The sequence below is a fragment of the Strongylocentrotus purpuratus genome, unplaced genomic scaffold (assembly GCF_000002235.5).
Source record: "Strongylocentrotus purpuratus isolate Spur 01 unplaced genomic scaffold, Spur_5.0 spur5_contig_866, whole genome shotgun sequence".
NCBI lineage: Eukaryota > Metazoa > Echinodermata > Echinoidea > Camarodonta > Strongylocentrotidae > Strongylocentrotus > Strongylocentrotus purpuratus.
Window position 1 is genome coordinate 2818540 of NW_022145575.1, and position 26574 is coordinate 2845113.

The 26574-nt window shown below is 37.8% G+C and overlaps 1 protein-coding gene across 3 annotated transcripts; it reads right to left on the bottom strand.

Annotated features, from left to right (window-relative positions):
* Positions 1-5648: 5648 nt before the first annotated feature.
* On the bottom strand, positions 5649-26056 carry LOC582842. 3 transcript variants are annotated; one of them, XM_030974588.1, is made up of 14 exons: positions 25944-26056; positions 22760-22917; positions 21723-21865; positions 20237-20382; positions 16262-16316; positions 15843-15887; positions 14791-14857; positions 14212-14270; positions 13767-13803; positions 13205-13250; positions 12322-12489; positions 10721-10868; positions 10000-10157; positions 5649-9271 (listed from the first exon to the last, which is right to left on the bottom strand). In XM_030974588.1, exons 2-14 carry the CDS (start codon positions 22824-22826, stop codon positions 5743-5745), a joined length of 4668 nt encoding a protein of 1555 aa, XP_030830448.1. In that variant the 5' UTR covers positions 22827-22917; positions 25944-26056; the 3' UTR covers positions 5649-5742. The 3 variants fall into 3 exon arrangements, with proteins under 3 accessions (XP_030830448.1, XP_030830437.1, XP_030830442.1); XM_030974577.1 differs by having other exon boundaries at positions 13767-13806; positions 25944-26055; XM_030974582.1 differs by lacking the exon at positions 25944-26056 and adding an exon at positions 25829-25928 and having other exon boundaries at positions 13767-13806.
* Between the last annotated feature and the right edge of the window lie 518 nt (positions 26057-26574).

Here is a 26574-nt window from a genome sequence, read left to right on the forward strand (position 1 = left end):
TTGGAACAATGCATCCTTTCAGCTTCATGTAGGTGGCCTAGCTTTTCCTAGAAAGAAAGGCTATTAGATATTGTAGCCTGTGATCATAATGTAACCATGTTCTCATTTTAACATTTTAAAAGAAATTCTGAATATATGCACCTGACTTATAACCATGTGGCTTGCACTATGGTACATCGTTCATCATTATCTTCTGTTAAAATGTACATGCAAGGGCTAGTTGGCGGCTATGTTAAAGGGGAAGTCTACCCTGATATTAAGTTGGTTTTTATAGAAGCAGACAAATGAGAAAACTCATGTATGAAGCAAATTCATTTCCTCATCAATAAAGACAATCAAAGTTTATGACATTTTTTCTAAAGAGCAAATTGGAGAGGAGCTTGCAAGATACGTCACAGAGTTGCCAATTTGTGTTAGATTGATCTTTACTTCAAAAATTAATATCCTTCTTATTTGTAATTATATTCTGCTCAAACTTTCACTGACCCGCGTCTTGAATTTGTCTGCTTAAATGATGCCAACTTAATATCAGGTTGGACTTCCCCTTTAACAATGGATATGAATAATATGCAACGATGGTTGATTTTGTACGTGTCCGTACAACATACAGTCTATCTATAAACTATGCCTTTCTTTCCATCTATTTCATCCCTTTCTAGATATACATGTAACCATCGAGAGGTTTTCATTAATTGGATATATTAAATGGAGAGAAAAATCCTATATCGTACAGGACATGTTGCACGGAATTGCCCCAATGACGATTATGAAATCAAAGAAATATTTTATTTATACAGACAGCATGTGGATATGTAGACTAATGTTAAAGCAAACATTTATGTTGAAATAATTAACTAACTAGTGTACATGCAACAGTTATTCTAAGGTTGAATCTTAATGATGGAACACTTCTGAAAAAAGAAAAAAAATTCTGCAAATAAATGCTCATCTGCATGTACATGTACAAGTTTGGGGCTGTACATGTCTTTTTTGGTCACATGCGATTCCCCAAACTGCTTTTCATCCAAATTGTATATTTACATTTTTATTTGCTCATTGGAGAGATTTATACTTCACAAAGGGGATTTGAATTCAACTTATGGTCAAAACCACTGCATGTTTCAACCCCCCCCCCCCCCCCATTCAGGAGACCCCATATGTACAATGTACATGTTATCTTTATGGAGGTGAAACCATGTCTTAGATAATTTCCTTTGTGAATTCCAGCTCTTGTAATCATGAATAAAATAGTGTCTTTATTAAAGTAAAACTTGATCATTGTTTTGTTTTCAATTTATTATTGTGAAGTTTCTGATCCTCCCTGCTGTTTCAGTTTTAGTAAGATTGCATACAAGTACATTGGGCAAGTCCATGGCATTCTATCTCGCACATTACCAATGTTATCAGTGACTTAGAATACATGTACCTGGGCCCCTAAACACAAAGGTTTGCAATCTATTGCTAAATGGTAATGGCCAATAAAGATCATCATTGCATGCACACATTGTTAACAAGGCTGACTATTAACCAATCAGTCATTATTTCAAATGTGCAACTGACCACAAACCTGTGTTATGTGGCGAAGGGATCAGATAAAATGTTAACGAACGATTCCTTCAATGAAAACCTTATTGTATACCCGTACTTGGTAACATATAGGGCACAGAATAATCAAATACTGTGGACTTCCCCACAACCTACACTCATCTTCTTTCTCTATTTTGTTGCTACTCTCCAACTCAACTTTGGCTTGTTTAATCTTAACATTTCATCTTTCTCTCTCTCTCTCTTCATTATATCCATCTCTATTTTTTGTCATGCTTTCTCTCTCCAGCTCTTCTAATGCCTCTCTCTCTCTCTCTCTCTCTCGCTCTACCATGCCTCTACTCTCTCTCTCTCCCTATACTCCCTCTCTGTGTGACTCCACCCACTTCTCCTTGTCTGTTTTACAGTGTACATCTCCTAGCTCGCCTCTTTCCCTCACTGCCCTTCTCCCCTCTCACCCCCATCTTCCTAAATGTATCTATTCAAATATACCCCTCTGCGAGAGCTCTTCCTAATCTATCAAGGCTCTAAAACAAGTACCTCACATTATAATTATAACGAAAATATAATTACTTTCATCACAATAAACTTGATTTTAATAACGATCTCTCAATGTACCACAAGTACAAAATACTCTATTCTGGAGATATTTACATTGTACAGGCTTTACAGTGTATATACAAATGTACACACTTTTCATCTCATAATCTTTTTCTTTAAAAAAATCCTTTGCATCAATATGTGCATGTATATACAAGTGTGCTATCAAGATCCAAAAGCCAAGTGACCTATTTTATAGAAAATACCCACTAACAAATAAAGCAAGGTTGCGATCCTAATGGATAATCAACTTGCTGTACTTTTTAGAAGGGCAATCCAAAGTAAGTTATTTGTCACAACATCACAATCCAATGACAACATTGAGATTTGCTTACCGGTAGCTGTAGTGATCTCAAATTTCAAACATTCGTAACATTCTTATTGTTGGCACGATTTATTACAAACTTTAGCCACTCAGTTTCTCAGATTTTTCTGCTTTCATTCCAATGAACTCATTACAACGGTCGGATTGCCCTACAAGTAACCGTTTTCTTTGTTACTACTCTGGTGCATTAATTATCTATACTGTGCAATGGAAAGTTTTTCTAATAATAATATTTACATTAAGCTACAATTACAATCGATGTAACACGATGGATCTTCCTGAATGAGACAGAAAGAACACGTACTGTACTGGTTTCCACAATGCCTGCATTTAAAGTGGAAGAGGTACATATAATGGTATCACAAAGAATCCCACTTTGAAACGAAGTAAATTATTGAAGAGTGCTGAACAATGTAAAAGAGAGCCACATGTATCAAATTTTTAAATGCTCCATAAAAAAAAACATGTAGAGTGAAGTATACAAAAACAGTTGTAAAAGCTTCAAAGCAATAACAGTAATCCTCTCAATCAAGTATAAAAAAGTAACTACAGACTTCAAAGACTTCACCTTTTAATACATAAAATGTAGAAGGTGACTATATAGAACTTATCTCATTTCACCCAAAAAGCAGCAGGAATTGTGAATTCTTGTGAATAACTGCCACATAAAATCTTATGTTCACTCTTCATTTACAAATAAACGTTCCTGTATGTCAGATAAATCTTCAACGATCTTGCGCCAACTACTTCCATCTGTGAGTGTCATCAATGTGTACAGTTGGTGTGGGAAGACGAACAGTATTGCATCCAGAATATCATAATAGTAGACGACACACTTAGTGACAAAGAAGTTGAAAAAAACAACCAAAAACATCACAATACAGATATTGTGATGGGTAAGTCCTTCTAAACAATCCCTCATTCAAATATGGCAGGTTGCCATCTACTGTGCCTCATATTTGTTAAAGAATATTTGTTGAGATTAGTTTGTATTTCAGTATGTAAATCAGAACACTGTCAAATATTTGTGTATGCTACAAGAAGAATAAACCATCACAAAAATCTAAATCACAATGATTTGTAGCATTGAAAAACAAGGAGGTAGAAAAACATGAAGTACTGAACTAAACATCATCATGAAAACATTCCTGAAAAGACAAATATTCATACAAAAACCAGATATTCCCAACGGTCAAGACAGAGCCAGCTATGAAATTAGTGACAAACTATTATATGTACATCCAGCTCCACCTGCAGTTACATTATACAGTGAAACCTGTATATAAAGACCACTCAAGGGAGACAACAAAAGTGGTCTTATGGGCAGGTGGTCTTTACGTACAGGTTCCTTTTTAACATGTTTCAATGGGGAAACACATTACAAGGGAAACAAAAGTGCAGTCTGTATAGAGAGGTGGTCTTTCTATACAGGTGGTCGCTATAAAGCAGGTTTGACTGTATTAATATAGAAACATAAGTTAAGTTTTACTGCATCACAGGTACAGTTTGTAAATGCGGTAAATGTGGTACCACATACACCAGTGCATTCAGGCAAATTTTGTTGAGATGTCTAAAAGTAAATGCGAAGCTCTCTGGACAATACTTCTGACATTATTTGATTTGAATTGATTCTTATTACCTTTCACTAGAAAAAAAATGCTCATGATACATGTAGGAAAATGTAAATACATACCACAGGAGAATGGAAGAAAAAAGAAGATAAACATTACTTCTAAATTTAAATGAAAACTGAACTACCGGTACATCAAAACAGTAACATTTTTCAAGACTATGGGATATAAAAATAAGTACAAATGAAAAGGAAAAAAAAGTACATGTTTGCCTGATTTACTGCTTATCCACATGATAGCAGGCAAGTACCTAAAAAAGATCTTTGGACGTGACTTATTCATGTATATCATACAATGTAAAGCTGACAGTTCTTTATACAAGCAGCTGATAACCTTAAACCACAATTTTAGTGTTGGTAAGAGGTAGCGAAATATGAATTACTGAAAAAATTGTTGGAAATGGTCTTTCATAATTCCATGTGTATCATATGATTAATTTTTGAGATGTTTTGATATTCTGCCACGATTATTGACAAATTTGCCCGTAAATATCAGAAATAAATTTCAAATCAAATTAAATCGCCACATAGCATTCCCATCCCACAGTGACTTGTGCACTCGTTAACACAACAGCCTAGTGCTGATTCAACAAAGACTTGTCATACATGCTAATTCACATCATGGCCTGCACTTCAAATTTCAAGCTCAGTAAATAAGAAAACTTAAAATTAAAGGACTGAGTACTATATAGATAGGGATCAGTTTAAATAATCAAAAAATTCAATTGAAGTGTTTGAATACTATTTTTTTACAAGAAACTTATTTTGAATATCTGAAACAGAAAATGAATGTCATATTAAATATCAGTCAAGGTACCTTGTTCTATTTGAATAGTTGGTGTAAAAAATTACATTAAAAAAGTTTGAAAATGACATCAGGTCCATGGTAGACAATCTTCATTCTACAGAAAATACAAATAAATTAAGACAGCTTGATATATTTCCAAAGCTTATTTGGTCAACAAAATGAGTACTAAAGATTGATAAAATGAATACTGCAATTGTAAGAGAACATGCAATCTAAGCACACTACACGATCCAACTGCGATCGGATTCTGGAAGAAATGCAATTATTTGTTATAGAGATCTGAACAAAGAACATTTTGCTGCTTTAGATTGTAAATAATGATAATACCAACAACACGAATTTTAGTGCAATAAGGCCTTCCAGTCGAATTGGATTCAAAATCGTAGACAACTGTACTCCTGGTCTCACATCACTATGATTCTGAGCCGATCTAGCTTTTCCTTCTTCAAGAAAGCTTGAAATCCCCTAAAATTTAGATTTTATTAATTACATGATTAAAAAGATCCTCAACCATCAACATTTTACATATTTAAATGCTCATTTAAAATGCTGTTGTAAATTCTTCCAAAATTAAATCACAATTAGATTGTGTAGTGTGCGCTGGGCCTAACACACACACTCATAATTGCTTCAAATGAACACTGACACTACATATTCCAGGTTTCACGAAGCCTTTTTTCAATGACAAATGACAAAAAAATCAGTGACAAATCTGCTGATAACCAATCAGAAGCAAGGATATCAGCAGCTTTTAACAAAAACTGTCATTTGTCACTGATGACAAATTTTGTGAAACGCCCCCCAGCAAGTGTAAAAAGAAAGATTGTACAGTCACTACAAATAGTACCCTGGTGGCATATCAAAGATTGAATCAATGTCTGGACTACTAGCCTGCACCTTCACACTTCTCTTTCCTTTCCTTCCGCTGTCATGTTCAACTTCCTTCACATTCTTCACCTTGCCTTTAAGGTTAGGACTCGAGAGGCTACGGGACCTTAGCTTGCGTTTCTTGCGAGTCGATGGTGGAGTCTGAGTGCACTGATCATTGCGTTCTTTTTTCTCGGAGTCGGTGTTGATGGGACTAAGGACAAGGTCCTCATCGTCCACGCTGTCATCGTCGTGAAACTCGTAGATGCGGAGCTCGGCATCTGAAGGGAGGCAGAGGTTGAGAGCAAGGAGAGACCTGGACATCTTGGAGCGGCAATGGTGGTGGCGCCCCACCGCGGAAGGCTGAAGGATGCGCAACGAGAAGTGCGGCTTCTTGAAGGTGTAGAACGTTGGCGAGAGACCAGCTCTGAGCTCATTGAGGAAGGTCAAGAATTGGGAGGATTTTGAGGGAGGCGACGACGCTGATTTAGATCGCTTCCGAGGGGACGAGAAGTTGATGCGCTTCACGCGTCCTTTCATGAACAACGACTTCCTGGATGAAGGTGGAAAGGCGAACGAGATGAGGTCACGTCGGTTGCTCGGGCGAAGAGGGGAGGACTGGACATCGCGATGACCTAAGCAAGGTACAGAGCGATGCCTAGACCTAAACTGCTTCTGCTTTACTCTGTGCTTCACAGGGGAAAATATGGATCCCTTCTGAGCAGGGCTTGAAAATTTGGGGAAGATGACTTCAGACTCAGAATCATCATGCACGTAATTGTTTGAAATTTCATCTTGCTCCTCGACAGGAGTTCCAGCTGGCAACACAATATGCTTCACGCTTGGACTCTGTTGGGTGTTCATCAAGTTCCTTTTGATGCGTTTTGGAGTACTAAAATGTATGGTCTCTGCATTTTTTTGTGGAGAATTCCTCAGTTGGTTAGGCGACAACTCTCGCAAAGCATTTGGTGCATTTGTTTCTGCAGGCTTATCCCCTGAAGCAATTCCCTTCTTTGACAGAGAAACATTTCTTTTCTTCTTAGATGCAATAGATGGGGACACACACAGTCCAGAGTATGAAAGGCTCTCTGCTGACCGAGAATTGGAAGAATCATGAATCCTCGCACTTCGCCGTCTAGTATTTGATTTTTTGTCTTTTTCATGGTTTTCAACATTTTCATTGGCTTCCTGGAAGACTTGCGCATCATCATCATCATCCGATAAATTCTCTGGTCCAAAGTCTTCCACTACTCCTGGCAAGAGTTTTTGATTCTCCTTCTCAAAGCCAAAGCCAGTCTTCTGGAAGTACGGTGATGGTAGCGTACTAAGCTCGGATTCTCGTCTCCTCTTAACTTCTAGTTGCGTATCCAGTCTCTTCATGAACCCGGTGACCTGCTCTTCCCATTCTGAACCCTCGGAAGGGAAGTTGTCCACCCTCTGCAGCACCAGGCCGATGGTGAAGTCATTGCTTCCAGTGGAGCTTCTGTCATCATCAGGACAAGGATCAGAGGATGGGATGCAGTACACGCTGAGGGCAGCCTTATCCAAGTTCTGCTGCTGGAAGACTTCACTGCGATTGGCTGTTTCATTGATATCATCCTGAGAGAAGCCTAGGAAACTGGACTCCTCTGCTCCCAGATCGCTTCTGAAGACCAACTCTAAGGACTGCTCAGCTTGACTGTTCACATTCCCATTTCTCTGTAAATCTCCTTGAGGATTTGTCTCACCATTTGTAGGTAGTACCCTTTCTTCAGGGCATTTCTGGTTTTTGCTTTTATTGGCAACATTTTCTCCAGTTTCTTCTTGGGAGTTACCTGAGGGCAAGACAGAACATGTAGCTTCTCCTAAATTGGTAACTTCAACATTGGTAGGTTCTTTACCGTTTTCACATGCTTTTGGCTTTGTTTTGGAGACAGTGTCTTTGCCCTTCTTTGCACTGCTTGACGTGTTCTTTTTACTTTTGCTATTGCTATTGCTTGGGTGGGATGTTTGAAAGTCTGTTTCAGAGTTATTGCTTTCAGCTGTGGATAATTGACTAGTACTGGCTTGATTTCTCATGGATTTTTTCTGTGTGGGCCCTCTTGTCACACTTTCTGGACTTGCACTCGCAAGATCTCTGTTTCCCCTTGCCCTCTTATTCTTTCTCCCTGAGCTTTTGACACTTCCTGAAGCTGGAGTGTTCACCTGCTGGAAGTCATCACTAGAATGTTGATCACCACCGTGAGTAGCAGGAACCCTTGGCTGGGCTTCCCTGATGCACGGACTACCAGCGGTATCCACATGATCCTCTACTGACTGTCCATTTTTACCGTCTGCTCGCACACTCCTTCCTCTTACTTTCTGAGGGGGAGCATCTGCGTGACTCCTACGAGATTTCCTCTTCTGTCTTTCAGAGTTTCTGGCTTCTCCCATCCCAGATCTTGCTTTTGTAAGCAACTGATCGTCAACATGGGATGCTGTTGGATTGCTTGTGAACACATCATCCGAGTCTGCCTCTCCAGCACTTAATCTTTTCCTCTTGTTTGTCCTCGACTGCTTTGCAGATCCTGGACTGGTGATCACCTGGGAACCCTGTTTGGCACTTCTTCTATCAGGTGTCCCAACTGAAGACACAATATCTTCTACTGTCCTGTGAACATTTCCATTTACACTTTCACCATTAGCCACTTCAAGAAGATCAGGCTGTATGGATTGCGGTTGGATATCTTCTCCTACCGTTCCAATTCCTTCCACCCTCACCTCTTGAACCTCTTGTAGAGTGTCCTCTCTTCTTATCCTCATGATTACAACCTCCTCCCCTTCTTGCCTAATGGGTTCCTCTTCACCCGCAATACCCCTAAGAACTGTACAAGCTTCTTGAGCCTCTTGGACAACTCCATCCCCTACAGGAGGTGCACTCTGTGGTGCCACTGGTAAAGTTCTATTTTCCCTGAGCTGGAGTGAAAGACTTCTTCTTCCGCCACTCCTCCTCTTCTTGCCCTTTCCCCTTCTACCGTCAGACACTCCAGGACTGCTGAACTTGGATGCACCTGCGGAAATCTCTGGAGAGTTAAGATCTTTCATGACATCACCATCCCCACCACTTAGTCTATCCTCTAACCCAGAGTTCCTGTTCTCTCCTGGACGTACTACATCATCTACTCCTGCAACATCGCCACCTCCTTCCACAGGAGCCTCGTCTGCAGGGTGATCCAAGATTCTCTGTTTACAGGCATCTTGCAGGAATGTCTTTTCTTTAACACCGTTATTGCTTACAACTCTCTCGAGATCTTCCTCTAGGTTCCTCTGTCCGGGATCATCTCCATGGATTGGTCTTTCTGCAGAAGTTCCATTGCCTAAGCTCTTCCTTGGACTCCTGCCGAGGCTCCTCCTTCTACTTGAACCCGACGGATCCTTCTTCCTCTTGGCTTTCTTGGTGTCCTTTCGCTTGGCCTTTGTAGGTGTCTTTGGTTCTGTTAGAAGCAGTACCTCATCCTCAGTGCCAGAGTCCTCAGCACTGTAGAAAATGGAATCACACAAATAATATTTAATAGACAAGACATTTCAATTTTAAAAAGAACTAAAGATTCAAAAGAAGTTAAATAGCTAAACCCCATCAATCTTTTTTCAATAAATATCCAGCACGCTTTCACTCTTAAGACAAAGGATTTTGTTTTTAAATCAACTAATATATAGTGACTGAAACATATTGAATATCTAAATTTGTTCTAAAGGTATTCTCAACCTGAAACTGTGTACAAAAAAAATACTGAATTACCACACAGAAAACTCCCTCTATACCCTTGCACAATCGTATATCTGACAACTATACCCATGCAGCAGAAGTATCCAACTTACAATAAACAAAGGGGGTGAACAATTTATGGGTTAAATGCATGGGCAAATCGTACATAGTACGATTTTCCTGGAATCTATAATTTGACATTTCTAACACAAAATAATGCAATTTTGTTAGCTTCTGGGGGAGCTTCAACCGGACCAAAGATCAATACTGTCCATCTTAAGCCTTGATCAGATTTGCCTTGGTAAAATACAGTAGCTTATTTATCTTTTTTAAATGACCAAGGTGTAAGAAGCTTCATATTTTGGTTTCTTATGATATATATCATTTTAAATCTATAAGTATTCAACAAAGGCCCTGATTCAACCAGTCCACCTTTCCTTCTGACATTTAAATGAGGTATGAATAATTTAGTTCTAAACTGTATATATCTTTATACTTACTCATCATCTGGTGTGCTGGACTGAGAGTCTACATTCTGAAACCTGACACAGTCTTCCAGGAATCTCACTATGTTAGGTCCCTGTGCAATCATGGTGTCCAAGCTAGTGTAGTTGTTCTTCTCACCAACAAACTTCTTATGTTGCTCAGTTTCAAGATGCTAAAGACACAAGGAAATGGGATAAAAACTTTTACTTTGACTTGGGTGGAAACGTCAATGTGTCATGCACTTGACTTGTGGTAACTTAAAACCATTGAATAATAATAATTATAATTGCTTATATAGCACCTAACACTCACTTTATCAGAAGTCTCTAAGCACTCTACAATAATGCAGCATAATTACCCTGGCTTTAGCAGTGCAGCTGTTACACGCGCTGCGTTTCAAGGAATATATTCCTACCAGGTCCCCATTTACTTCACCTGGGTGGAGTTTGGCAAGTGTAATTCTTTATGGCCAAAGTATCACATATTTTACAACTACTGATGAGTTTTTGTAATGTGGGCGATCTCTACTTTCAAAGATGCATTATTTCCTGACTATTTGTCCAATTTATCCTTCTGATTTTCTGCCTCCACTCGGGCAAAATTTATGTAAAGGATTAATTCCACTTTAAACCAGACTTTGTCTATCACATTTTTGTTCTTACTCTTAGCTCAACTACCTTTGAATAAACTGGCAAAGCCAATAACATATTTCAAATTAATACAAAAAGAAATTACCTTTTCCAAATTGCTGTACTTGACACTGCAGAATTCACAGAAGCCCTTCTTTGCAACTTTACTTTTGGACGTAGTTGCCTCCCTCTGTTTGGCTGCTTTACTTATGGCCTTCTTGCTCAGGGACTGACTTCTACTCAACTCTTTCTGCCTGAGATTGTGGAAGTAAATGGGTGACATATATCATTTTTTTAGAAATCCAGGCTGAAGAGACAAATACTGTTACTATTCTTAAAGTAAGCAGAAAATCAGAGAAACAGACTGTGAAGGTGTGAATTCATTTGGAAAAATAATAAGAAAGTTATACAAGTATGGTAAAAACGGTCACTCATAGAGTTTACTTTTAAAACCGGTCACTTTTTACTTTTTCGAGGCACTTCTTGATCAATATGAAGCGCAATTTGTTTAAGGCTTCGATATTACACCATATCACAGACACTGATAACAAGTAGGGGCGTGCATCTCAGATTTAATATTGGTAAAGGATGCCTTTAAAATAAAAAGGAGCAATATCCATACAAAATATCAACCCTATAAGAATTTTATGGTTGAAATTTCAGGGGTTGAAAATATTCTGTATAAAATCAGCCTAAATAGGGTCAATAAATTGATTGGATGAACAGGAAATATTATCTAAAGTAGTACATTTGGCAAGATATATCACATCTTCTGTTGAAAAAATGCAAGAAATGCAAAGAGCATTTATGCCCCATCTAATAAATATTTCAACTTTGGCCATCTTGTGAAATAATCCACTGCTCATTCGGTGTGTACGCGCACACTTGCGCATAAAGTCTATGGAGTTGTAAAGAGGCATTACTATTACAATTTCCCAATACTGTGTACAGTGTGAATGAGTTGTGGCTTATTTTACAAGAATGCCAAACTTCCTAATTACCATCATGGAGGGTGTTTCACAAGTCGAACTTAACTCTAAGTTGGACTTAAAATTATGGAGAGCTATTTGTAGCCGTAAAATGAAATATATTCAAAAGTAAATATTCAAGTATTTTAGATTTTTCATAAATTCCACATCAAGGACATGAAATTTCCTTGATAATGGAAAATACAAATGATTTGAATCAACATTTTATGCCTTTTAAAATAACTTTTACAATTTTTTTTCTTCAAAGGTGCTAACAGCATTCCATAATTGTTAAGTCCAACTTAGAGATAAGTTCAACTTTGTGAAACACCCCCCTGGTGCACTCCAGCAAAGCATAGAGTCAATGCTAATGCGTATTGACCTCTAGTACTGCATACTTGCTGAGAGGCAGGTATTTATACACAAATACACACACCTCACACTATTGCATAGACTGCACACAATAGGACCGATTGGGCTGATCGGCAAATTTGACACTATACTTACCATTTAAATTTTTTAATTATTCTTTAACAGCAGTAAATTGAATTTTTTTTATTTTACTGCTATTTACGTGTTATCGATTGTCACTAAAGTACCCATTTTGAGTGAAATCAGGTGAGTTTTGTACAGTGGTGTTTGAAATGTTGAGAATTAAAAGCACAGCTTTTAATACACAGCCAGGATAATAATGCAGCTATGTGTGCCCTGGTTTAATGATTCCATGAGTATGGCTTACCTAACATCTGGTGTTCTCTGGCTTGCATCGGGTCGATCCTGTGTTCTCTCAGCTCCCTGAACATGGCTCTCGTTACGGGTCTTAGGGTCATAGGGACAGGTTCCTTTCCTCGTGTCCAGCAGGATACGAGGCCATGTGCCAAACTCCTTGGTGATTGGCCGGAAACGTCTGCATAATGGAGAACAAAATATTCTACTGATTATAGCCTGTATAATGAAATCTGTAAAAAAGACCACTCAAGGGAGAGATGAAATCACAGGGGGATGCTGAGTACTGGGCCCCGTCTTATAAAGAGTTGCGATTGATCCAAATCAATCGTAAGTCGTAAGTCAATCAATCTTAAGTCCTCCAAACTATCGCCAGTTTGCAGTCTCCTATATCTTATGTACATAGTTGCCATTGATATCGATCGTAAAAAACTTAAATTAATATCAACTCTTTTTAAGACGGGGCCCTGGCTTCTTCCATACAATTTCAATGAGAAACACTGTTCAAGGGAAAACTAAAAGTGTGATAAATTTTACACAGGTGAACTTTCTACACAGTCGATCACTAAACAAAATTTGACAAAATGAGCAAGAATACAATTTAGTATGATATGTGTACATTTGTTCACTTTTAAATTGCACTATAATGTAGCAATGGCAAAGACCTGGGCCCTGTCTTACAAAGAGTTGCGATTTATCAAAATCAATCGCAGGTTTACAATCTGCTACATCTTTATGTGTACATGGTTGCAATTAATATCACCTGTAAGACAGAGCCCTTGCATAAAAACACAGCACATCAATCTCAGATTTCAACATTCAATAGATAAACAGGATTGCACTGTCATGAGAAGTGCTTTAAAATCTGCCTCATGGAATAAGTTAAAATAGCTTACCTTGACGTATCTTCGGCCTTGAGATATGGCTTGGTCAACTGCCTCTCTGTAAGACATTGAGGAAAAAATACACGATGAGAGAAAGGTGATAAGTACGTGGAGCAGAAGAGGGCCATAATTATATAACATTTTGTAAAAGAAGAGAGAGACTGAAAGAGAGAGGGACAAAGGAAGAGACAGAGACAGAAAAAGAGGAACAGAGAATAGAGATAAAGACAATATAAGAGAGCAAGAGAGAAAAAAGTTTAAAAAAACAAAAAAGGATTCAGTAAAAGAGAGCAAAAGTAAAAAAGACAATTGAGTCATAGATACAGAAATTATAACTGATTTCTACTTTATTTTACATTGAGATGATGAACACTACTACAATAATGTTGCATTCTTCACTTTTACAAGAGCTATTTTCATTCATTTTATGGCTTTCATCATTATATTCGACTAACGATTACCCCACACAAAGCTTTTGCATAGTCCTTTCTCGAAAGCAAAAAAAGCTTACAATGTACATACAGTGAAGCAGAAGAGGATATTTTATTAAAAAGATATTATTTTCTACAAATACCTTTTGCCTTGATGCCAGTCTTCTCCTTGTTGCTCTTCTTCTGAAAAAGAATTAAAAATATTCTGTTAAGTGCAGTTTGTGGTCATTGTATCTCTCCATTGATATCAAACAAACCAATAACATTAGCGTATAGGGTTTCATGACCCCCCCCCCAAAAAAAAAAAAAACAAACAAAACAAAACAAAACAAAACAACAACAAAAACAGAAAAAGGTGCATTTTAAACAGAAATTTTTGCATTACACAAAGCAATCAAAAGTAATCAAAAATATTTTACAATTATTTTTGTATGCTTAAAGGTAAACAATTTAGCAAAATCCCATGTGGTGCAAGTCCAAAATATTGACTATATACCATTTTACAATGCTGAAATTACACATATAATAATAAAGCTCACAAAATACAAAATGTGTGACGGAGAATTCATTATTGTTTAAGTAACTTACCTTGTCCTTTCCACTGAGTTTCAATTTCTCTTTCTCACGACAGAGGTACTTCAATAGCACTGATGATGTGAGTTAAGGATATATAACATCTAGAACCAATTAAATGTCCATACCTAATCAATCCTGCACTCAAGTTCATAAGAGGGGGGGGGGGATGGGAAGACTTCCTCAAGTTCAAGCTCCATGTCTTCTTCTTTTTCTTGTCTGGCTACAGACGTGTCACCTTTCATGGACTCATAATATAACAGTCATCAAACGTTAAAGTCTAGAGTTTTCCCAATATTCTTGGAATTTATAGCAATTTATTCCCAATGTTTCTTTCATGCCTTGTTCAGATACGGCTCAGAAACAGCCATGGCGGTCTTTTGCACTGGTTTACTGCTCATATCTGAAGGAGCTTTTCAGGGCAAAATCAACATACTTTTTTTAAATCAAAATTTTACTTTGGTATAGAAGAAAAAAATGCATTTATCAGGACTCTCCAAGAAACAAAATTAGCATAAGCATTTAAACACTCATTGCTCAGTATATGATTGAATGTCACATAATATAAAAGTATGACAAACATGTAAAGGATACCATCCAAGTGCTTGACAGGAATATTCCAGTTCTTTGCATTGGTCAGCACATCCGTTGTACCATACATCTAAGGATACAAAGGAGACAGATACCATTGTTATGAAATTAATGCAAAATAATACTTTTTAAGGCACAAATAGTAAGACAATAATAATAAATAATTAAAACAGTGCTTATAAAGCGCTTACCACCAAAGTCTCTAAGCGCTAATCAATTGCCTCTCTTTAAATTGGCAACTATTGTATTTCCATTTCACCCATTTCACAAAGCTTTTTTCAATGACAAATGATGATAACCAATCAGAAGCAAGGATTTCAGTAGCTTGTAACAAAAATTTGTCACTGATGAAAGCCCCCTTGGTTTCACTCCAATCCTCATTTTCTTTATTCCATAAAAGTACAGTAATATGAATGGTCTTCCATTATTTTAGCTTTCTATCAAGGTATCTTCTCTTGGTTCGAGGGGTTACTTGCAACATTTTTTCACACATCTCTGTTTCCTACCATCCCATTACACCACTAGCAAAGTGATCACAAATAAGAAAAACATTGCACCACAAAGAAAATGAATGATTCAAAATGACTACCGAATCATGTTTTCTGAGTAAACAACAATCCACTCCAAATTTCTCCCATACAGGCATGACAGGTATTTTCTCATTTCATTATGAAAAAAAATGATAAAAAACTTTTAACTGCTCTGTGAAGAAAGCAAAACAAGATTTATCTTAGGCGAGGCGTCAAAAATATCGATACCAGCAGGCTGCCGCCTCATGTATTGGCGCATCGAGGCTGCAATTATGGCCGAAGCCTGGCTGGGGCAATTATTTTTCACTTATTAACCCAGCCGGCTTGCGCCAGGCTGGGATCTGAGGCTCGGTTTCCATTCGAAAGGCGGCAGCCGGCGCATGCTTTTGAATGCCATTTTCTACCGCCAGCAGTAGCCGGCTGAGCTAATTTAAAAAATGCAGCCAGGACGCACAAGTGCAGTTAGCTGCCGCTGGCTGGTACATGTATATTTATTTTTGACGTCTCGCCTTAAATGATGCTCACCTGAGATTTTGTTGCTTTTTGAACAATGGCTTTTCCCCTGGTGACCTGTAGAGAAATGAGAAACAATGACACATAATGAAACGGGTCGGAATACATTCATCAGATCCTGATACTTTTTCTATGCTTCACAGAATAACTGTAAATCTGTATGTAGACTTGAAGGTCCACATTCTACTTAATCAGTTAATACCCAAACCTTGGTCTAAAATTACGTTCAACAAAAGGAAAACTTAAACTTAAAAAACTGAGTCCTTTTAAAAACGAATCGTTTATTAAACCTGAATTTGAACAAGGGCCTAAACCCAGCGGCATGTTTAAAAGTAAGTACAATACGGATAAAAAAGTACAAACTCTGTACTATGTAACAGATGTGAAGAGGAGAAAGGGGACAAAATGAGAGATTATCATTATGTACTTACTATTCTTGAATCTTTAGTGATATTGCTTGGAGAATCAGCAGCACCAGGTGTAGTACTATGTAGAGACGAAAAGGAAGAAAGAATACACCAACGTAAACTTTAAAAGAATTAAACTATAGATAATTATGTTTTGACGTAAAACTTAAATCTATCACTTCAATCCCTTTCCAAGCCGTGAAGTCCTTATAATAGTTCATCTACAAATGATGCAATACTACTAAATGTACATTCAGAAGATATGGGCCATGAGGATACTACAAAATGCATCAGTACTGATGGCATCTTCAAGATCACATTTGGTTTTCATATTTTGTTAGGGTTTAACCTTTCCCCTCACTGCTACCTGCTTATTGTTATGTGCATTAAGGAATTTGGTTGAATGCATTGGGTAGTTATAGGCTCCACCGCACTCTACATAGCTCCAACAGGTGATGCATATCTGTAGTGGGTGGGTTGCCTAACCTAGCAGTTTAGTATCACTATATGCACAGAAGTCATACAGGCAGGACTTATGGATTGGAGGTGAATGAAAGTTGAATTTTCATCGTTAAAAAACATGGCATTTTAAGCTGCAAGTCTAAGTTCCATGGAGTATCAAGATCACCAGGACTGACATTGAGGCCTGCCCCGATTCCCTGCATTTAGTCAACCAAGTCAAACTGTTGAATCCATATTTGTATTACTTTTCCTAATGATAAATTACATGTGTTTATTTGTCATTGAGAGAGTCAAGGTCACAAGTGAACCTTTGAATTAGAGATAAAGAATGAAGACTGCGAAACATATCTCTAAAGTAATTAATGTCACTATTTCAGGGCTGTCGTTTAAAGCCGGTAACCGGTAAAACTTGCCGCCTACTCACTCGTTTCTTACCGGCTATAATTCCTATAATAAACCTTGCAAAAATCACAGAAAGTAGATCTAAATCAATGCTAATCCAAAATTTCCTTAATTTCGTCCAAGATATAATTAGTGCCGCACATACACGGCCGCAGTCGACGAAATCCCTTACGATCATGAACGCGACGTCGTCCGTACTTACCTAGACCTATCTATCTAACGTTACATCGCAGTTCTCCCCCCACAGCGTGGCGGCCAAGCCCGCCCGTCCCTACCCCATTGCGATCCCGATGTGCACGCGAGAAGACGATGCACTGCACAAAATATATACACACTGATCATAACAAAACTGAAGCTAGCTCCCTGTTAACCAAACTATCCGTTGCCGATTTGATATTTGAAGATCACGGAAACCGGGGCCTATACACGTGCGTGCAATGTCTAGAGACAACGTACTTTAGATTCTGAGATGCGCAAATCGGCAACAGAGTTTTGAACTCGGCTGAGTTTAGTGCTGAGTGCTGAGGTCTACAAAGGACAAGATAGACTAAAATAGAAGCCAATCGGTTAATTCATTTATTTTATTTTCATTTATTTCCTTAAAAAAGTTGAATAAACAAATATACAGTGTCTTCACTTTGTCAGGAAAAACAGTGATATAACATTATAAATGAACAGGAACTGAAGTAAATTCTTAAATGTATTCAATAATTTCATGTCAAAAAAAAATAATTAAATGAGAATTCATATGGGCCAAACGAGCCAAATAAAAGTCACAAGTAAAAAAAAAATCAAAATCTAGCCTCTGCTGCCCATTATTTAAATACTGTACATGTATTCAACAAATCATGATGTAGAAAGATTGAGTATGGTGCATCATCTCAGTTTAATTAAAAATTACAAAGTAATGGTACAAAGTGATAAATAATTATCAACTTAATAACTTTTCTTATGAGTTATGATTGTTCATGTAATATTAAACATGAACAATATGTGTGTTTATTACAATATATGTGTAATACAAGGTAGGAAAGATAACTATAAATTTTCTTTTTTAGGTATGCACCAGATTGCACGATTTCAAGTTGAAAATCCCAAAAGGTCCCTACCGTGGGAGGGGGGACACCCCCCTCCCATACCCTCCCCCCCTCGGTCGCTTCGCTCCCTCGCAGTGATGGTACCTCCTATAAAATTCAAATTACCTCCTTCAAAAATGATTAACAAGACCCCTGCTATTTATACACTATTTTGTTTATTTATGAATGATAAAGGAAAGTACATGTTTGCAGGATATGAACTCAGTAATTCAGGCTCTTTCGAAATTTTGGAAGGATATTTGTATATAATGTAATTCATTATGACAGAAGTCTTCTTTATTTTATGTATTTTATTATATTGACTGATGATGATTATAGTTCTCGCCATAAGATATAAGTATATGATGAATACTTTGGTATTATTCCATAGACTATTCATAGCTTGGGTTAACATTTAAATTACGAGGTGTTCTGGCTAGGATATAAAAATTCCTCTTGTCAAAGTTTCATGCCACAATGGGTGGATCCCTACCAGTAACTACTAAGGTGAGTTGAAGGTGCTACCAGATGGAGCAACACCTTTGTTATGGTGGTCATAGCAGTCAGGCTTTAACCACAGACAACTAAAGTTTCAGCAACAGTTACAGCTATGGTTTCTTCATTCTGGATAAACAACTATTTTAATATCACATCTTGGGAGTGATTGCATCACCAAAGTGGTTTATTTTGTTTATATCTCCAGACTTTAAAACGATAAACCTACAAATATTTTGGTGTCAATACTCTGTATAAACGTGTTACTCTGTGACAGCTAAGAATACAACCTCAGGGTTTGGATCAATATAATCCTTATATCTTTACATGTATTTCTATTGTTATTTATAGAAATAAAGAAATAAAGATAAGGAGATGATTTTCTTTGATACACTTCACAAAATTTGAATTCTTTGTTTATTGTGTTAATCTTCCTGTAAGATGGTCAGAGAGTCTTAACTAGACACAAATTATAGTCACCTCACTTTACCCAGTTGTGACACCATAGATAATTATGTCTTGACGTAAAACTTCAATCTATCACTTCAATCCCTTTCTAAGCCTTGAAGTCCTCCTAATAATTCCTCTTTGAATGATGCAACACTACTAAATGTACATTCAGAAGATATGGGCAAAGAGCATACTCTCAAAATGAATAAATACTGATGGCATCTTCAAGATCATACTTTGTTTTCGGTTGACTTTACTTTATCATTATAGCAAAATATAAAGCTTGACACCTAGTGCCCAGTTTGACACTATTTACCCCTATAGTAGTAGTTTTGAATACTATTGAGCTCTCCTCTACTACTACGGCACTAATGTCCTTTGGCAAAGCATTAATCTTCATTTGCCACATTCAACCCAGGTGAGATAAATGGGTACCTGGCAGGAATTAATACCTTGAAATGCTGGAGGGCTGTAATGGCAGCTAGGCTAAAGCCGGGGTAATAATTAATGCACCTCAGAATAGAATTTCTAGATAGACGGCGCTATAGAAATGCCTATAATTATTATTAATTATTAAGTTTCAAGAATTACATTTTAAATTTGAATTTGATTTTAATGTAATGTGGCTGCCAAATACGTATACTTTATCCTCTGGATATAAGCTTTGCAATGCCACTTTTTTTCCTCAAAGATGCAATAACAGTTATTTTATCAGAAACAAGGCATGAACCATAGGCTTGCCGTCATCAGCTTGAGTTTGCCAAATAACCTGCTATCTTCAGACTCGGGATATTATCCCGAAGCTCGAAATTGCGTCTTCACCAGACTGATAAGCTCACCACAAACTAGCTCTGATGGGCGCAAATTAGCCCACTATTTCCAAAATAGGGTGATATTTTGGAAACAAGACCAAGATTTCATGGGATATTATCTCAACCAAATATCCCGCTAATTGCAAATGCGGGCTGTTGAAGACGCAAATTAACTGGTTAATTTGAGATCGGGATAGTTAAATAGCGGGTTATTTGGCAAACTCAAGCTAATAAGGACAAGCCTCATGTAGGTATTCGAGCAGAATCTGCTTGCCCATAGCAATGAAAGGGTTAACACTTACTCTCTGCCCTGATGAAATGGACTTGGGGTTGATACGGCAGGGCTGGTACCAGACGGCACACCCTTAGATATCTTCTCTACATCCTTTGCTTCCATCCTGTCTGATATCACACACGCTAGCTCCTTGGATAAAAACGGCTCCACAACCTACGGATTGGAAGAAAGAAACATTGCAATTGCAATTGACTATTTTGGGCATTTGAAATTTTCAATGATAAAAAGTGCTTGATTTTCTTTGTTATAATTACATTTATATCCTGCATCAAAAATTTGTTGGCTTTTGATTGGTTGAGAGCTCGTCACATGACCAGAAATATTTGAACTATTTTTAGAAAGTACTATATGAGAGTACTTTTTGAGAGTCCTATTTTTTCTTCAAATCTTAATTTAATGAAAACAAAATATTTTAAATCTTTTTAGATAAAAATTGACATTTTCTTTGTTTGATGCAGGATATAAAACAAATATACCATGCCTTCTATTCGAGGTACTGGTTAAAACTATGGGCCTCGGTGACTCCAAAAGTATCATTTGCGTACTATTGGAGTCACCTCTTGCGCATAGTTTTAACCAGAACCTCTCAAGACAGTGTATATTTGTATACTATCTTCATAGCTTTAGACTTAGACTTGATGAGCTGTACACCATTAAAATGACTTTTTAACATGTATCTTTCCTTTGTGAACTACAGTACAAGAACATATCCAGAGCAAATTCTCATAGCTTGCAAAGGAAACACAAGGAAACTCAGTTCAATCATTTTTGCAATCATTTGAATTAAGTTTAAGTATGTTGTAACGCACATTCTCTATGGACTTCTACCCATCATCATCATCATCATCATTTGTTAAAGTCAGCATTTTACCTCTTTCGTGGCGTTACCGATTTTTGCCCCATGATGACACTCCCTCCACTATTTTCTTGTCTCGAGCACTTTCTTCATTTCGACAAACCTTATTGCTTTCTTTCTTTCTCCACCAAATCTTTCCATGAAGTCTTCAGCTTCCTTTTTAGTCCACCCACTTCCATATTCCACGCTCATTTCACAGGTGCATCATTTTCCCTTCTCAACACATTAACCATCCATTCATTTGAAAAGCTACCTTTCACAAAACAGCTTTAATACTTAATTCAATTATAATCACAGGTGGAATAAGCACCTTCAGCTTGCACAAGTTCTCTAGTATGCACTAAGAGTGTGCACCCATTCAAAAAGTGAATCAAGAAGGGTGTGTATCTCCCTCTAAATATCAGATTATTTAAAGCCTGTCTGCACTAGTTTGGACAGGGGGATTGGACCTCCCTGCAAGGTCACTGATAGGTGGTGATCTCATCAAAGCACCTCTCAATTAACATACAAAAAGGGGATCATGGGGGACCAACAGGCACTGTTTGCTTTATAGAGGACGCAAGCAGCTATAAGTAGTGCAGTGGGGCTTTAAAACTTCAACCATCTGACAATTATAAAGGAGCTTTGATGTACTCACCCCTCCCAATTCTTCTACATCAGCTTTGAGTTTGGTGAACTGATGTTTGCGTCTTGGCCCCGTTAGCTCCAAGTAAAACTTTTTCCCTTCCAGAGGCTTCTTTGCAGGAAAGTCCAGTTTCCTCCCTCGATTACTTGGTTCACCTAGAGGTTAAAAAATAATCATGTATCATGAACATTATTCAATAAAGAAACCATTTTCCCTTTTTAAATTGTTGAATGAATCATTAATGTAATTTATGTAACTGTTACATTGAAGGGAGTGTAGCATAATGATAATTAATACAACTACGGAAGACGCGATCGTAGTATTCCAGTGCATGCAACATACGCAAAACCGAAGCGCGAGGTGAACTTCGGTCTGCTTCGCGAATGCTAGCACGCGCTGTCTGTTAATCAAGTCCATTCGTTTACGTGCAGTTGTAAAAAAAAAAGTCATAGATGGCATTAACCAGTATTTGCCATGCTACACCCCCTTAAAAGATCTGAGAATGACAAAAAAATTTGATTTTCACAGAAGGAAACCAAACTAGCACTGAATTACCAAATCCGTAGAAAATCTAGGGAAGACCTCTTTTCATAAATGGATCACAGTCTAACATTGGTATATTGATATAGTCAGACAAAAACAAGAATGCAACACATACACAACACATCCGTAACGTTCAGGTCTTCTGAATCATTTCTTGCAATTCTTGCGATGAAACCAAGTGACCATTTATTTATTTATTTATTTATTTCTGATATTTAGACAGGGTGACTCATTATCAACAATAATTGAGGTCTTCCACAAGGCCCTGTTAAACATAATAAGGAACAATAGTTTTTAAAGAATAAAAAATAATAATGATAATAACAAAATCATGAACAAAAACTCACAACAGCAACAAAGAATAAGTAAGAACATGTACATATAAATATACAAAGTATTTGGTATCTTCGTAATGAATGAATGGTTTGTTTATTTATTCATGTAAGCCCCCATTTAGAAAAAAGGGTCAAATGGTGTCTAAGGGACCAATAAGGAGAGTAACAAACCTTTGCCATCATTACTAGGCCCAGCGACGGGTAGGCCAGGTGGGGTCTTGCTTCTGGACTTCTTCATCTTGACTTGGTCTCGTTCACACACTAGACACTATACGATTTGTAATTAGCGCCTCCAAGAGGCTGATCACGTTTCCTGCACAGCCATTGTTCTGATTGATAAGGAACAAAAAATGGAGACAGGATAATTGATGCTCAATGAAAATTAATCCAAACCTCCTTGGCATGAACAGGATTTTGATACATTTTATCATGAATATGAATGTTTTTTAGCACAGCATATCAAGCATGCATCGCCCAAAGATATGGAAATTAAATCAATAATAATGGGGATGCAAAAGACAAATGGGTTTAATCTCTGGATCCTTTAGCACTGGCGTTTCTATAGGCCTATACGTCACAACCTGGCCAGTAGCCCAATAGCCCATCCCCCTTTTACAATGAAAGCAAATAGGTTTTACCTTAGAATACGAAAGGAAAACATGCCCCTTATCCAAAGACTATAAATCAAATAACCCCCTAAAAGAAAATATGACGTTTATTGTTGTTTGCTCGAGAAGATTTGTACATTCTCACCTAAGTATGTGATACGTTTTCTTTCCTTGCTTTGCTTGTCATTTTTTTGTATTGTGTCCCTCCCCCCAGCCCCTTCACAAAAACCTGGGTCTTCCTCTGATTTGGTAACACTTTAATCTGAAGCACAGGTCTAGTAGTACTAATATGGAGAGCAGAGGTGCACGACAATGTGGGAGACTCTTTCCTGTTTGGAGAATAACTGTCTCTATTGTCGGAGACTTTTGTCAAAATTTTTAATAGCCTGTTTGGGAGAGTCGCCCTTTCAGGACAAGTATTGTCTTTCCATCTTTGTTACTATTTGTTGCAAAGAGACCGCCTTGGCTCGACTTAAAAATGTGATAAGCAGGTTCATCATGAAAAATTACCCCCTTTGACAGTCTACTCTAAAAAATCCACCACCTAGATCTAGTTCTGGATGTAGGCCTAGACTACTTGTGATTAAAATTTTCTAACATATTATTGGTTCCTCAATATCATTCATTGATCCACACTCAAAACAATTGCTTTTGTTTTGACCTAGCTCAGAAGTCAGATGCAAAGTGGCAACATTTTTTTTTTTTTTTTTTTTAAATGTCAAAATCGGGGGTGTGGCCTATACGGCGCTGCGGCCTTATCGCCGGCAAATACGGTAAAAGTAGACAGTCAGGTAGGGTTATTTTCCCCTGGGGAATCCAAATTTGGCATTGCCAACGGGCGGTTCGGTAACCCGAAACCTGCAGAGCGCCAATGAAAAAAAACATCCACAAAAATGCAGACGATCCTTGTTTATGAGGACACATTTTGTCCGCGTTTATGAGGATATCCTCATTCTCGGACCAGCGCCCCTACTGTTTAAGAGCCCAATATGTTTCCCAAGACCAAGTGGGAGAGAATCTTCAAAACCGCCCAATATGCATGTAGACCTAGCCACCTACTAGATCTAGATCTAGACTTCTAGAGTCTACGCAATAAAAATGTCAGAGCATGATCACCGACAATGCAATCCCAGTTGCCCCGGTGGGGTCACTCAATGTGACTTCCGGACCGCATGACCGTTACCACAAATGCATATAACCCCCTTTTGCGGTCAATTTCAAGGACATTTTGTGAAATTTAACCCCCTTTTTTACGTCAAAACAAGGACAAAATCGTACTTTGGAATACCCCTATTTATAAGATTGTAAGGACACTTTCGCAAATTTACCCCTATTTTACCATATTTCAAGGACAAGACTCGGCTCCGAGAATTTTTCTTCCTGGTTTTCTCTTTTACCTTCCCGGTATTCTCTTTTCCCTTTTCCTGACCCCTATTTATCAATTTCGAGGACACCTGTGCCCCCCCCCCCCTATTTTCTTTATTTCGAGGAATATTTTGTCCGCGGACATTGCTTGAAATTGACCCCTTTTTCCGCGATTTTGGTAACGGTCATGCGGTCCGGAAGTCACATTGAGTGACCCCACCGGGCCAGTTGCACTGCAGTCTGATCTAGATCTACATCTAGAATAGTCATAATTATGAAAAAATAAAATTCCAATTAAAATTCCCGTAATGGCGATAGATGTATACTGATTTATCTTATACATCATATATGCAAAGCAAATTCACTGAGAACTTACCCTAAATCACAAATTTAATTAATAAAGAGATTTTTTTTTTTGCCAAAAATGGCACTGCCACTAATTGCCCACTTCCGTACGCGAAATCTCTCAAAATTGAACCCGGCCGGGGCGGGAAGGGTATCATTAGCACTGGTATGTTCTATCGCTGAAAGCTTGTGGGCCTCTGGAGTTGTCAACATTCAATCACAAATTACATAAGCTTTCCGATAATACCACACTTTAAGGTGGTCCCTACCGGTCTCATAGTTCATTTCGTAAAAACAGCACAAATAATCGCTCATACACGGTCAAAATTGCTCTTACTACTGAGCTCAAAGGTGATTTTGAAGACAAAGACAGATCGGGTTGACGGTGATTCTGATGTCAGAAGCTTTGTAAAGTTTTCCAAATAAGGTAAGTGCTAATAAATATTCATGAGAGGTGAATCACAAATAAAGAAAGTGAAATTCATCCGCCCCTCGTATTGGCACACACTGCACAAAAGCATGTTCGCTGGTGACAAAGAGTCCAATGCAGCCAGAGGGTGATTTTGCAATATCGCCCTCATGCGGTCATTAGGGACCCTATCTAGAAGGGTCTAGTGTAGTTTTGTTTACATCACTCTTCACACAGACAAATGGTAGCCAACTAAGGCTTGGTGATATCATTATCATATTTCATATTAATCCCCGAGCACTAGCCCTAGGGACACGGACAATCACATCGTTTTACACAATGTGAGACGTTCGTAGACCTAGCGCGCGCTTTAAAATTTAAAGAGCCGCTTCATATGCACTGAACACAAACACACACAAAGCTCATTGCCAAAATTACAAAAACACAAATCTCGATCTCGATCACTCGCCAAAAAATTAGTCACAGAAACAAAATGATACGATTTTTACTTACACCTAAAGTGCATGATCATGACATTGAGGTGCACTAGATCTAGGTTAGAGACAAACGCTGCAGACAAGTAATAAACGACAAAATATCTTACAATCCAACCAACACATTTGCTCACCTGCAATGGTTTTACTACACTGCCATTTTCATTCACGGTTTACGGGTTTACGTTTGTTGTACGTGCCCGGTGGGTCACGTGATACAGACGCGGGATGGAATGGTTTTGATAGCAGCTAGCTCACAGCTGGCTGCGAATGCGAGAGATATTTTCAAGTGAGAGAAATTGGGATTGATCAGAAGATGATGGATGGGTGAATGGAAGGATGGATGGATGGATGAATAGATGGATGGATAGATAGATAGATATAGATATAGATAGATAAGAGATAGATAGAGAGATAGAGAGATAGAGAGATATAAAGATAGATCCGGAGATAGATATAAATAGATGGATATATATATGGATGGATGCATGCATGGATGGGTAGATATAGATTGGTAAACGGATAGATTGATATAGATAAATAAATGGAAAGATATATAAATAGATATAAAGATACATGCTACAGATGGCTGTAAAGATAGATAGGTAGGTATGGGTAGGTTGGTAGACAGATCTATAGGTTGATAGCTGATAAATGAATATAACTGGTTTAATTGATTTGCAACAGATTCGACTTCAGAGAAAAAATAGTTATAAGGACAAGACTGAATGCAATCGAATAAATCTGTTGCAAGAAGAGATTGGA